The sequence below is a fragment of the Pinus tabuliformis genome, chromosome X (genome assembly GCF_031772625.1).
Source record: "Pinus tabuliformis cultivar Carrire ecotype Pingquan chromosome X, CPIR1, whole genome shotgun sequence".
Classification (NCBI taxonomy): domain Eukaryota; kingdom Viridiplantae; phylum Streptophyta; class Pinopsida; order Pinales; family Pinaceae; genus Pinus; species Pinus tabuliformis.
Window position 1 is genome coordinate 148,547,373 of NC_142308.1, and position 13,127 is coordinate 148,560,499.

The 13,127-nt window shown below is 38.8% G+C and overlaps 1 protein-coding gene across 1 annotated transcript; it reads left to right on the forward strand.

Annotated features, from left to right (window-relative positions):
- Positions 1-10,908: 10,908 nt before the first annotated feature.
- On the forward strand, positions 10,909-12,066 carry LOC149138886 (uncharacterized). Its single transcript, XM_089450522.1, has one exon. The coding sequence runs from the start codon at positions 10,909-10,911 to the stop codon at positions 12,064-12,066; it is 1,158 nt and encodes a 385-aa protein (XP_089306648.1).
- Positions 12,067-13,127: the final 1,061 nt, after the last annotated feature.

Below are 13,127 nucleotides of genomic sequence, written 5' to 3' on the forward strand. Positions count from 1 at the left end.
GACTGATCTTTGAAGGACATTTAGCCAAAGTCTAATGGGCTAGTTTTGAGCAAAAGGAGGATTCTCACAGTCAAGAAGGAATGAAACCTTTGTGGATTTGCAAGTTGAAAGAAGGGCACATTTTGGAGGATGAGTTATCTAGTAAGCTTTCCAAAACAAGGTCACATCTCTCTATGGAAACTACATAGGAAAAGGGTCCTTTGGTGAGGGTTTTATATTATGTTTTGCAGGTACTAGGAAGTCCTAGACAAGGTCAAATGGGGCAGACTCAAATATGACATTGTTTAGAGAGAGAAATTGAAGAAGCTCTTTGTCCACTAATTACAAGAGTTGGTTCGCTATTGTGTGGGCAGATTTGTGAAAAGTTAAAACCCTAAGGACAATGAAGCAGTGGACATTCACTATCAAGCGGATTGTGCTTGGAAGACTTTATGATAGTAATCTTAGAGAAGCTAAGTCACTGATGAAAAGCAGTTTGATTGGTGCCCCAAGGAGTATCAATTTGAAGCAACATAAGCAAAAAAATTATGATAAAGGCGTTCTTCGGTAATATCATCATGACTCTCAAAGTCATGTCCAGTCGTAATACCGAACCAAATACGACAAGTAATTGGGTCCTGGGCCAAGCCTTAGCTAAACTTTGGAAATATTGATGCCATAATGCTGACAGTTAAAGGGTTATTTGAAGGTTTATTTGAAGACCCTGAGTGTTGGGTATTTTGAAAGATGAGAATAGCAACTAGCGGGAAAAATTATTTGTGACTATGGAGTTGTGTTGGCTGATAGAGACTGATTGGAAAGGTCAGCCAATTTGTATTCAAAATAATGGATTGGCTAACCTTGTGATAATTAGTTTGTTGAAGAAATTGTGTGATGGACTTGAGTCAAACAAGCCTAAATTTGGCCTCCTGCAACTACCCATAAACTTGATCAAACTCTTCCTAGAAAGACCCGGTCAATGTTGGTCAAAACTTAGCTCCTCATAAATCTTTGGCCTCTTCCTCAAACTACTTCCCCACATGTGAAAGAGAGAAAATGTGAGTAATGAGTGACCAAATGAGAAATTTAAGTGTCTATTTATAGTGATTTAAGGTGCCCAAGTGACACATCCTTTTACTGGGCCGACCTGAACTTTTGGATTCGACTTGTGTAGCTAGGGAATACCTCCCGTAACTACCCAAAAATCGACACTCCCTCTTAGCTAGGGAGGTATTCACCTTAACTTCCTTATATATCCACTTTGCTAAAAAAATTCTCCATCCCAAGAAAAGATTGAATGAGCCTAGTATGTTAATGTATCATCCACTTCATGTTCTATTCTAGAACCATGTGGAAAGCATCCTACGTCAACATCATGCAAAGTATCTAGTCACCCACTGGCCAAATACCCATTGACGACATGGTTAGGTACCCTCTGACTGGGGTAAAACAGAACTAGTCCTAGGTCACCAAATAACCAAGTCGTCACTTGGAACAAGGTCAATTCTCCTTGACCAAAGGTGAAACCATGGGCCAATTTACCATTCCCCCCATGTCGTCACGTGGCACTTGATTGGTAAAATACTTACCTGATGCTTTGGGGCACTCACTCTACCCACCAACCAAGTAACCCTTAGCAATATGGTCAAAACCTTCTGACCAAGGGAGCACTCTCAACCCTTATGCTCTCTAGGCCATTCTCCCTAGCCACATTACGTGGTACCCAATCAATACCCTTGACCTAGGGAGAATGTATGCCTTGATGCTACAACATCAACACTCCCTCTCAACGAGGGAAGCAGTCTCGACCACTCCAAGCTTGGCCCTGAAGTTCAAACTTCATCCGGGGCAGAGGCTTTGTGATAATGTCAGCAACCTACTCGTCTATAGAAATGTATTCAAGCCTGCTCCCTTTTGTACCATGTCTCCAATGTAGTGGTATTTGATCTCAATGTGCTTCGACCTGTCATGGAAAACTAGATTTTCTGAAAGCTTCACATAGCTTTGATTGTCATAATGTATCACAATTGTCTCCAACAACCGATCAGACAATCTTGTGAGTAGCTTCCGAAGCCACGTTGCTTCACAACTTGCTAGGCTAGTTGCAATATACCCAGCATCTATAGTGTTGAGTACGACACATGTATGCTTCCTGTGCATCTAAGATATCACAGCATAACCCAAACTGAAGCAACATCTTGATGTTCTCTTCATGTCTTAAGCACAATCAGAATCAATGTATCCCTGCAGTTGTACTTCACCATTTGAGATATGTCTCATTCCATAATCGATTTTACCATGCAAATATCTCAACACGTGCTTTGTTGTAATCCAGTGTACATGCCTCAGTTCCACAATGCACTAGCTCAGAGTGTTCACCACAAAGGAAATATCAAGTCTGGTATTAACCAGATACATCAAGGATCTGATCAATCATTGATACATAGAGGGATACACCAAATTTGAGTTGGAGTCTCTCAGCTTCTTCAAATTGGTTACCATGGGAGTGGCCATGGATTTGTAGTCCATTATCCCAAATCTTTGAAGGATTGTAATAATATACTTCCCTTCACCAAGGCAGATCTTACTCAACTTCTGCCAAATTATAATCCTAAGTAATAATGCATCAAACCTAGATCCTTCATTTCGATCTTAGAGGTCAACTCCCTCTTACATTGAGCAATGATATTTTCAACTCTTGTCAGAAACAAGTCATCAACATATAACAACAAGCTCACCTTTAACAACCTTGTAGTAAAGTCAAAATCTATGCTTGATCCCTTATTCCATAAAAGGACTTGTCCATCAACAAATGCAACTCTATACCCTTTGTCTTCCAAGGATGAAGTAGAGATTAGATTGTTTTTCAAACTTGGTACATACAACACATCCTTTATATGAATATTTCCTCCTGATTCCAATTGGAAAGATGTTTACCCAACACCTTTGACTGCATACTTGGTATTGTCACCAAGTTCCACTTTATGTGTTGACTTCCTCTCTGCCAATTATGTGAGACGATCATGGTTACCTATCATATGTTTGGAGGCACCATTGTCCACCAAACAGATGTCACTGTGGTATCCAATAGCGCCTAAAGGGGCATAAAAGAAAAAATAATATGTATCATTTGTACTTTCATTCTTGGATCTCTTTTGATTTGGATGTTCATCATCATCAATGTATGTTGTTTAAGTATGTTGCTTTCCCTTTCTCTTAGTATCATTCATCCCTTTAGGACACTTCTTTTTATAGTGACCAAACTTGTGACCACTGAAACATTGAATCTTTGATATATCATTCTTCTTCTTATCTTGAACGAGAGCAAGTCTTCTACCTATATTTCTTTTATGAAATTTTCCAAAATTTCTTCTTCCTTTACCATTCTTCGTATGGGTTGCAAATGCTTGGGACTCACCATCTCGAGGTATGTGAATCTTCCCTTTTGATACTAACCTAAACTCCTCTTGGGTACATGAAGCTCATAACTAGTCAAACTTTGGGATTTATGATCTGCCACATATGCTTAATACAAATGAATCCCATGAATCCAGAAACTCGTTAAGGTTCATATTCACAAGTTTTGATTCATCAATATTTTCTCTAATGGCCTTGAGTTGATCTCTCAAATGAGAGATCCTCATAAAGTAAGAAGCCACATTATCTAATCTAGACATCTGAATATCACAAAGTTGATTCCTCAAAGCCATCTTTTGACCAATGTTGTTGACTGCATATAACCCTACTAGGGCATCATAGATTTTCTTTGAAGTCTCAAGTCCATAAACAAATGGAATCAAATGATCTTTGATGGATTCAACAAGAATCCTCTTTGCCTTAGTTTCCATATTCTTTTGCTTGGACTTTCCCTCATCATCTTGAAGTTCAGTGATCTTGCCTTCCACACTCCATGACATCATTCTCTTCAAGAATGAGATGCATTCTATTCCTCCAAGCCCTAAAATTTGTTGCAATTTCCAGCTTATCTTCAGGCTTGATAGAGGGGGCCATCTAGTCAAAGATATGGTCAAGGATCAGATTGAAAAATAGGTGTCTTCAAGGGGTGATCTCGGTGGCCTTTCTTCATCAAACCTCTGATACCATGTTGATTTTCTAGTGCTAATTAGACAAAAACAATTTTCTGCAACTAATAGTTACTTCCAATGATATATGATATTACTTTAGCACATTCTAGATTGTCATCAAGTAATTACACTTCAGAAAATTCAATTGTAAATGGAATAGAAACAAATAATATCACAATAGAAAATCCATGCATAATAGAAACCAAAGTTTTTCCCTAGGATACCCTAACTTGGGAGAAAATCCAACAATCTTTTCTAGGGGAAATCGTTTAGCTCAACAAAAGTACAATCTAATATTTTCAAGTCAAACTTGGTCAATGCAAACCAAAAATCCAACACAAGTCAAACCTGGTTAAACAAAACAAAAATTGGCCTTTTGCAACTGCCCAAAAATTCAATCTACCTGAAGTCAAACAAGATGAAATTGAGCCTCCTGAAACTGCCCAAAAACTTAATCAAACTTTCCAAAAACTTGGTCAAAGTCTCCCTAGAAACTTGGTCAGATTCTGCGCAGAAATACTCATTCAACATTGGTGAATACTTGTTAAAACTCAGTTGCTCAGAATTTCGGCTCCTCAAAAATCTTTGGCCTCTTCCTCAAACTACTTCCCACGTGTGAAAGAGAGATAATGTGTGGGTGATGAGTAAGTGACCAAATGAGAAAAGTAAATGTCTATTTATAGTGATTTTAAGGTGCCTAAGTGGCATGTCCTTTTGTTGGGTCGAACTAAACTTTTGGGACTGAATTAAGCAATTTAAATTCAATTTTAAATTTAATTTTCCCTCCCTTTAAATTTATTTCAAGGGTCGGCTTATGTAGCTAAGGAATACTCCCTACAGCTACCCAAAAATCGACACTCTGTCTTAGCTAGGGAGGTATTCACCTTGACTTCCTCAGATGTCCACTTTGCTGAAAAAATTCTCCATTCCAAGAAAAGATTTAATGAGATTGCTACGTTAATGTATCCATCCACTTCATGTTCTATTCTAGAACCATGTGGAAATCATCCTACATTAGCATCATGGAAAGGATTTAGTCATCCACTAGCCAAATACCCTTTGGCAATATGGTTATGTACCCCTTGACCGAGGCAAAACGGAACTTGTCCTAGGTCACCAACTAACCAAGTCATCATTTGGAACAAGGTCAACTCTCCTTGACCAAAGGTGAAACCCTAGGCCAATTTACCATTCCCCACTTGTCGTCACAAATTCTACTATAATTGTGATGGAAAATATGCTCCAAGTCATGGGTGTAAAAGACATAAATTGTTCTAAATTAATATGATTGCTTAGACCATGACAAAATACAACCAATTAAAAGATACTAGTATTACAAGTTGAATACACCAACACTCAGAAGCAGGCAGATATTGAACCATCATTTCCTCCTAAAGAACCCCTAATTTCCTTACATGCATTATCAGGGATTTCAACTCCACAAAATTGAATCTCATGGACTACATCAAGCACCGAAAGTTATAGTCCTCATTATAGTGAAAATATTCACAATTTCATCAACAAAAGAGTTGTAGAAGAAACCCATTGTTTTGTACACTATGATAGCCAAACGCTCATAAGTTAGATAATCTAGAAAACTTATCTACACTATTATAGCCAAACCTAGCTCACAAGCTAGATAATCTAGAAACTTGGAATATAAAATAATCCATTTAGGAATAATATATAAATATTGAATGTGTATGAATGATTGATATATTTGAATACAATGAGAGCCTCATATATATAGCTAGGCGGGAGTTCCCTGTTGTAAGGAATCATGTCTTTTCATAGAGACATGTCCCTTCATGTATCTCTTCATCAAATATTAATTAATATAAATACTATTATTGTTATTATTTATTGATATAGTTATTTTCATAACTTTGCCTCCCCCTTTAGAAATGTTTTTTCTTCAAAGCATAATTTTTTTATTTTGTAAGCTTGGTAGGACTACATCTTCATCATGTCCAACTTCTCACTCCGATTAGGGGGATAGCACAAGATTTGAACCCAAGACTTTCAATTCGGTGAGACTTCATTCCATGGCAATTGTCAATTAAGCTACCCCAAGCGGACCTTCAAAGCATAATTATGAAAAGGCTTGATATATATATTTTTCTTGCCAATTCTTGGAGTTGTCATCTTCAAAGATACAAGACGATATGAACTTCAAAACGTTGAATAAAATTGTTGAACTGAAAAATGGTCTGACCATCATAATGCAATCCTTTATGTAACGTTGTGCTTATAGGTTTGCCACTTTGAATTGTTATCATTAGGCTTAATAAAACTAGTATCAGAATTCTTCGGGAGACATGTCCCTTCCTGTGTTTCTTTATTAACTATTAATTAATATGAGTACTATTATTTTATTATTTATTGACATAGTTGTGTTCATAACATTGTCTCCCAGAGAAGTTTATTTATGAAAGCATAATTATGAAAACGTTTGATATATATATTTTTCTTGTCAATTCTTGGAGTTGTCATCTTCAAAGATACGAGACAATATGAACTAAGCACTGAACAAAATTTTCAAACTAAAAAATGGTTTGACCATCATAATTCAATCCTTTGTGTAACGTTTTGCTTGTAGGCTTGCCACTTTGAATTGTTATCATTAGGCTTAATAACACTAGTATCAATATTCTTCGGGAGACATGTTAATTGTTTTCCTTCTTATTAATGTTGATACCTTGACTAGTTAATGTACATGCTTTTGTTATTAGGATGTCAATGAGTTCTTATGACTTTTATTTCCCTTATCATGTTTGTGATTATTTCTTTATTTATTTTAGGTTTATGAATTCCTTGCTTAATTGATTGTTGGATCTTCATTGGGAATTTCCATTGTATTGCAACATTGGAGTATGCCATTACTTCAATTGGACTGAAATCCTTTTGAATCGTGATATTATATGGATTGATATTTGTTTCTTTTACTTAATTTTCAGATAAGCTTCCATTGAGTTTCTTCTTGAGAGCTTATTTTCTTGTTCTAATTTGTGCTTCATAGCTTTACACTTCTTGACCTGTGTAAGTAGTTTTTGATTGTGATCTTTTAACCTAGAAAATTATTTGTTCATAGATATTTTGTATTTTCTTCTGTCTCCATTAAATTGAGTTCTCTTTTAAAACTAATGGGATGGCTATGGACTGCTTATCTTTTTCTTCTAAAGTTGTGCCTTTAAAAGGAAGGAAAGTAGAGAAAAATTCAATCTGTTGACCATCTAAAATCCTCCATTTATGTCTAGGACTTTCTGCTTTTGACTTTATTCTCTTACCCTTCTCTATTTCCATCATATGTACATTCTTCTTCTCTAATTTGGCCTTCCATTCATAAAAATATATTGAACAATCTTTTCCCTTCATATATGTTTTCCATTGTGAGGCCAAATACTTTTTCTTTCAATTGGGATTCTGATATTGAGTTCAATAGTTTGAGGATATGTGAGCAAATCCCAATTTAACATATTTTTCACCTCAATTTAAAATATTCTTGCACGATGACCATGAATGCATCATAAGTATATGGTCATCATGCGTGAATCTTATGTCAGCACATTTTGGATGAGGGAATCAATCTTTTAAAATGGTGACAGGGGGTTTAATTGTGCGAGGATTATGGTTTTGGTGTTGGAATTGGAGGGAACTATCATCATGTTGGGCTGACAAACTCTGGAGAGAAATAATCTTAGAACATTCATGGCATTGACAGAATAGGGGACATGGCCCATAGATTGAACTAATGTTATTAAAGAAGGATGAGTACAAGGAAATTTTGGAATGGAAGATGGCAAAGAAATAATAGCAGAAGAATTGGATTCTTGAATATGACGAGATATGATGGCTTTTTGTTTGGGAATTTCAGGGACATCTATGACCCAATCTTCAGGAAAAGAGAGGTTTTCCCTTTCGATGGTTTGATGCTCCACATTTTGCTTTGAAGGATTTGTGAAAACAAGAGTACTGGGTTGGGGCTCCAAGATCTCCATCTACTTGAACAAGTAAATTCCAAACTGTTAGCGTTTGTTGGGAGGTTGTGATTTGGCCACGAAATTTCCATCCGTCGAAACAATATAGGGAAGATGTACAAGGGAAACAATCAGCGCCCAGCTCGTTGCAGAGTGGTGTTGGTCTGATTTTCTACGCTACAATTCAGGCAGCTCAATAGAAGAAAGTTTGTGAGTATTTACCTTTGGATATCTGGAGAATACACTATGGTTGGACTTTACATAGATATTTAGGCATTATATTTACCATTTATCAATTCATGTTATAATGTTGTATGAATGTTTGACAAATTTTGGGGACTGATTCTATTTGAAGTTTTATCTCTCTCCATATTGTTATTGCAATGCCAGTTATATTATTTGAACTTCTCTCACCTATTCTCTTTTCGGAATTATTCCATATCATCATGCTTCTTCTCTCGGCTGTATACATCCTAATTTGCATCTTTAGGACACACTCTGTTCACTCTTCCCGCAGATCAGATGCCAGTCGGGACTAACTTCCCAGTGATTACTTGCTCTTCAATATTCCCGGTAGAGGGATCATGTTTACAGACACAAAGTCTATATACAATTTGGTATAAATGGACAAAATCGTTCATAGTTTCTCAGCCATGTAAGAGTTTTTCTATTAGAATGTGCTATCGATGGTGGTCATGCTGGGGTTGTTTCTGCATCTGTTGTTGTGATGGTTTAGAGTCTTGAATCCTGGTCTGGGTTTAGTTCTAGTGTGTTGTGGTTTTTCCAGGGAGGAGCAAACGCCGGAATCCGCAACCTCAAACTTTTCGGGATTTTTTAAATTTTAAAGTGTTATGGGCGGTAGGTTGGGTTTCCTTCTCTGAATTGATGAGTGTCATGAACATTACACTTAGCACACTCTTTCTGACGTCTTCACATGCCCCTCTTATGTGCTATCTCTCTGTTTTCGGGCTTAAATCATCTCCGAATCTAAAGTACATTCTTTCCTTATCAGGCATTTGTTTTGGCAATGTTCTTTCTTCTTGATTTGCGAGATCCAGGTTGGGTGAGGCGTGGGAACTGCCCCCTCAACTGGAGTGAGGATTATCATTTAATTCCTGCAAGGTATTATGTTGTTTGGCGGGACGCCATAATACTGAGGCGCTACACCTTGTAGTTAACAGATTGCCGATGAACCCCTTTGCATCTGACACCTTAGCCCACGAGGCATTCATCCAAGCCACGGTGGAAGCAGAGTCTCAGACCCTAGGAGATGGAAGAGATATGTGGGCAGATGGTGGGCATCAAACGCATGTCATACACGAGGCACGTAAAAAAGGTGGTGGAAGATGAGGTGGCAAAAAACACCGTGACATCCAAATCACTGCTCCAGCACCCATTCTATCCTTCGGCCATGACGTTCTGCTAGACAGAGTAATTAGCCTTCAAAAGAGGGCACTAGTGGGCAAATGGTATTTTGCTGAGATTGAGGAAGCAGAGATGTGGAATTGGTTTGTGACTAAATTGAAATCCCTGTTGGGATACATACCTACGGTGGTAAGATTAATGGGAGGCTTGTACAGCTTCCATTTCCTCGGTGAGGAGGATTTACAGAAAATATTAGCGCTGCCATGGGTTAAGGGTTCCTAGCTATGTACCCCTGGTATGTGCGCTTCAATATATTGAAGCAAACACCTAAAAACAAACTCATTTGGGTTAAATTACCTGGACTTCCCTTAGAATTTTGGATTAAGGAAGTGTTCACAGATATCGGCAATGCCATAGGAAAATTCATATATGTCGACCCACGCTGTCTGGGGGCCAGGGACAAAAGGGTTGCATGGGTCCTAATTGAAAAGAATTTCGGAGAGGCTTTTCCAGACCATATTGATTTAAGATGGGAGGATATAAATCTCAGGCAGCGTCTGGATTTCTGGGGTATACCCTTCAGATGTCTCATTTTCCATCAAACTGGCCATCTAATGGCAAACTGCCCAAAAGGAAAAGGAGGGTGGCGTTCTTCACAGGGACGTTACGAGACAAATCACATGAACAAGGAGGAGGCCAGGTCTGAATGTTACTACTCTCGTCATGGACAATCTGCGGTTCAGGGTGGCCATCCCCCACGTCCAGGTAACTCTAATCACTGGAATCTGTTTTTCTCTAAGCCATCACCCCATCTTGCTAATAATTCATCTTTTCCAATTCATGTTCACACCTCCCCCTCGACATCGTAACATTCTGGCTCTCATAATTCTTTTGACTCACCCCGAATAGAAAAAAAATCAGATTTTGACCACCCCTGCTTCGCCCCCGATTTCGGTTCTGTCTCAAATTCCTCCTTTTGACATTCCCTCCACATCATATGCCACATATACACAGGCACATGAACTTCCCTCCCCTACCACCCAACCTTTTCCATCTCCAGCTAGGCCAACCTCACCGATTTCTCTGGTTTCCTCACCAAATAACTTCGTTGATAGCGACCTGGATTTCTTACTGCAAAGAAAGACACTCGACCTTCACTCTCTCACTATTCATAAACCGCATGGTTCTATGTCCCCAGTCATTAGCCCATCCTCTGCTGGGAATATAATTGTAAGGAGAACACAAAACAGAGGTAGCAGGCACTTTAGGGGACGCCCTCGACAAACTAATACTACTCTGACAAATTCTTCGTCCCTCATTGATATTCCTATTTCATCCCCTATCTCTCCCCGGGCCCTTAGAGCATGCATGCCCTCTACTAGACCTAAATGAATTCTATCCTTTCCATGAATATTAGGGGTTTGGGGGCCCTTCCAAAATTCCTTGCCCTCAAAGAGCTCTTTCTCTCTTCTTGTTCTAATATTATTCTCATTCAAGAATCAATGCACTCGGCTTCTCAAACTATTGAGTATTTTCGGAGGATGCTCCTTACATGGTATATTGTGGCTACTGATGCTACTGGAAGGTTTGGGGGTTTAGCAGCCCTTTGGGATCCCCGATGGGCAAAAATGAAGGCTTTTTCTTGTTCTGCGGGCATATTCTTGGCAGGAAGTATCAGAGGCATTCCGGGGAAGACACACATCCTTAATGTATATGCCCCCTACAGGGATAGGGAGGGTTTCTGGGACAACATGGAAGCATCTGGAATTTTGCATTCGTCTTCTCTTATTTTGGTAGGAGATCTTAACTGTACTACTGGGATTGATGAGTTGTGGGGTCAATCCAGAACGGTGGACAAGATGGCACAAAAACTCAGAGATATTATATTTGAACACAATCTAGTAGACATCTGCCCAACCAAGAATGCACCTACCTGGGACAATGGAAGAAGTGGAATTAATTATATAGTGAAGAGACTTGATCAATTTCTAATACATGAACATATGGTGGAAAAGATGGGAGATGTGAGATCCTGTATTGTCAATAACTACATATCAGACCATCGGCCAATCACTCTCCTTTGGCGCAATGTTGATATAAGACTTGGTCTGCCTTTTAATTTTAATAAGGTTTGGCTGGAAGACCCAGAGTTCGATTCCCTTGTCCGTGCACACTGGTCTGAAGAAAAGGATGAAATGATTGGCCTTTCCTCCATGGAAAGGATTCTATACAGGCTTCGAAACCTAAAAGCAGTGGTTAAAATATGGGAACGGAAGAAGAAGGTGAGCTTGAAACAAGAGCTGACAGAAATAGAAAAGGCCCTTAAGCCACTACATAATCTAATGGCCACACACTCCCCGTCTGCAGAAGTAAGGGAACAAATCCATGTTCTCGAAATGAAAAAGAAGAAGATACTCCAGGTTAAGGAGATCACATGGCGTTTAAAGAGCAGAGCTATTTGGATCCAGGAACGGGACAAAAGCACAAAGTTTTTCCACCAATATGCCAATCATAGAAGGAAACTGAACACCATTTGGGAGATAGTTGATGTCGCTGGAAACTGTTACAACAAACAATCGGAAATCTCTGCCCTTGCGGCCACACATTTTGAACATGCCTACAGAAGAATGGATTTGGAGGGCGGGGAATCGCAAGTCTAGGCAGTAAGTGAATACCCTTCAATGTTTGATGAGGAGGAGAATTTGGAGTTGTATAAGCCTGTCACGGTGGAGGAAATGACCCAGGTCATAAAATCGATGAAGGGTGACAAAAGCCCGGGCCCAGACGGCTGGACAGTTGAATTCTTTGTCCACTTCCTTGATATCTTTCAGGAGGACCTTCTAAAAATGGTAGAAGAATCTAGAATTACGGGATCTATACATCCTCATATAAATTCTACTTACATTACACTTATACCGAAGAAGGAAAGGGCAGCCACCTTTGTTGATTATCGTCCAATTTCTCTTTGTAATCTTATTTATAAGATTATATCTAAGACAATTGCCACCAGGATTAAGGCTTCGTTATCAAAATACATTTCCCCGGAATAATATGGTTTTCTAAACAACAGACAAATACATGATGCCGTGGCAGTTGCTCAAGAATGCATGCACACTATCAAGACAAAAAAGATGAATGCAGCAATTATGAAGGTGGACCTCAAAAAGGCATACGACTGCTTAGACTGGGGATATCTGAGAATGGTTCTTCATAAAATTAGCATAAGAACAAAGCGGTTGAATGGATAATGGGATGCGTCACAACAGTCAGATATGTTGTGGTAATTAACGGTTATCCATCTCGGTTCTTTGGAGCTGGCAGGGGACTTAGACAGGGATGCTCTCTTTCTCCCCTCCTGATCATTCTTGCCATGGATTCCCTAAGCTTACACATCAAAAAAGCAATGACTATAGGTCAGTTTGAAGCGTTAAAAATTAGCAGTCAAATTTCTATCTCACACAGCTTCTTTGTAGATGATATTTTGTTGATGGGAATGGTCAATAGATTCAAATGGCTCACTCTATCCCAAATTTTCAAGAATTTCGGAAGAGCCACTGGCCTCATTTTGAATGAGCTCAAATCAACCATTCTATATGGATCCTGTAACCTGGAAGATATCATATATATTCAGAGGAATTTCGGGGTGAAAGCGGACCCTTTGGACATAGGAATGAAATATTTGGGATATCACCTAAAGCCAGGGAAATACAAAAATATAGAT

What these genes read in the sequence shown, in the direction of transcription:
- LOC149138886 (XM_089450522.1), top strand. Translation starts at nt 10,909, where the DNA reads ATGCACTCGGCTTCTCAAACTATTGAGTATTTTCGGAGGATGCTCCTT.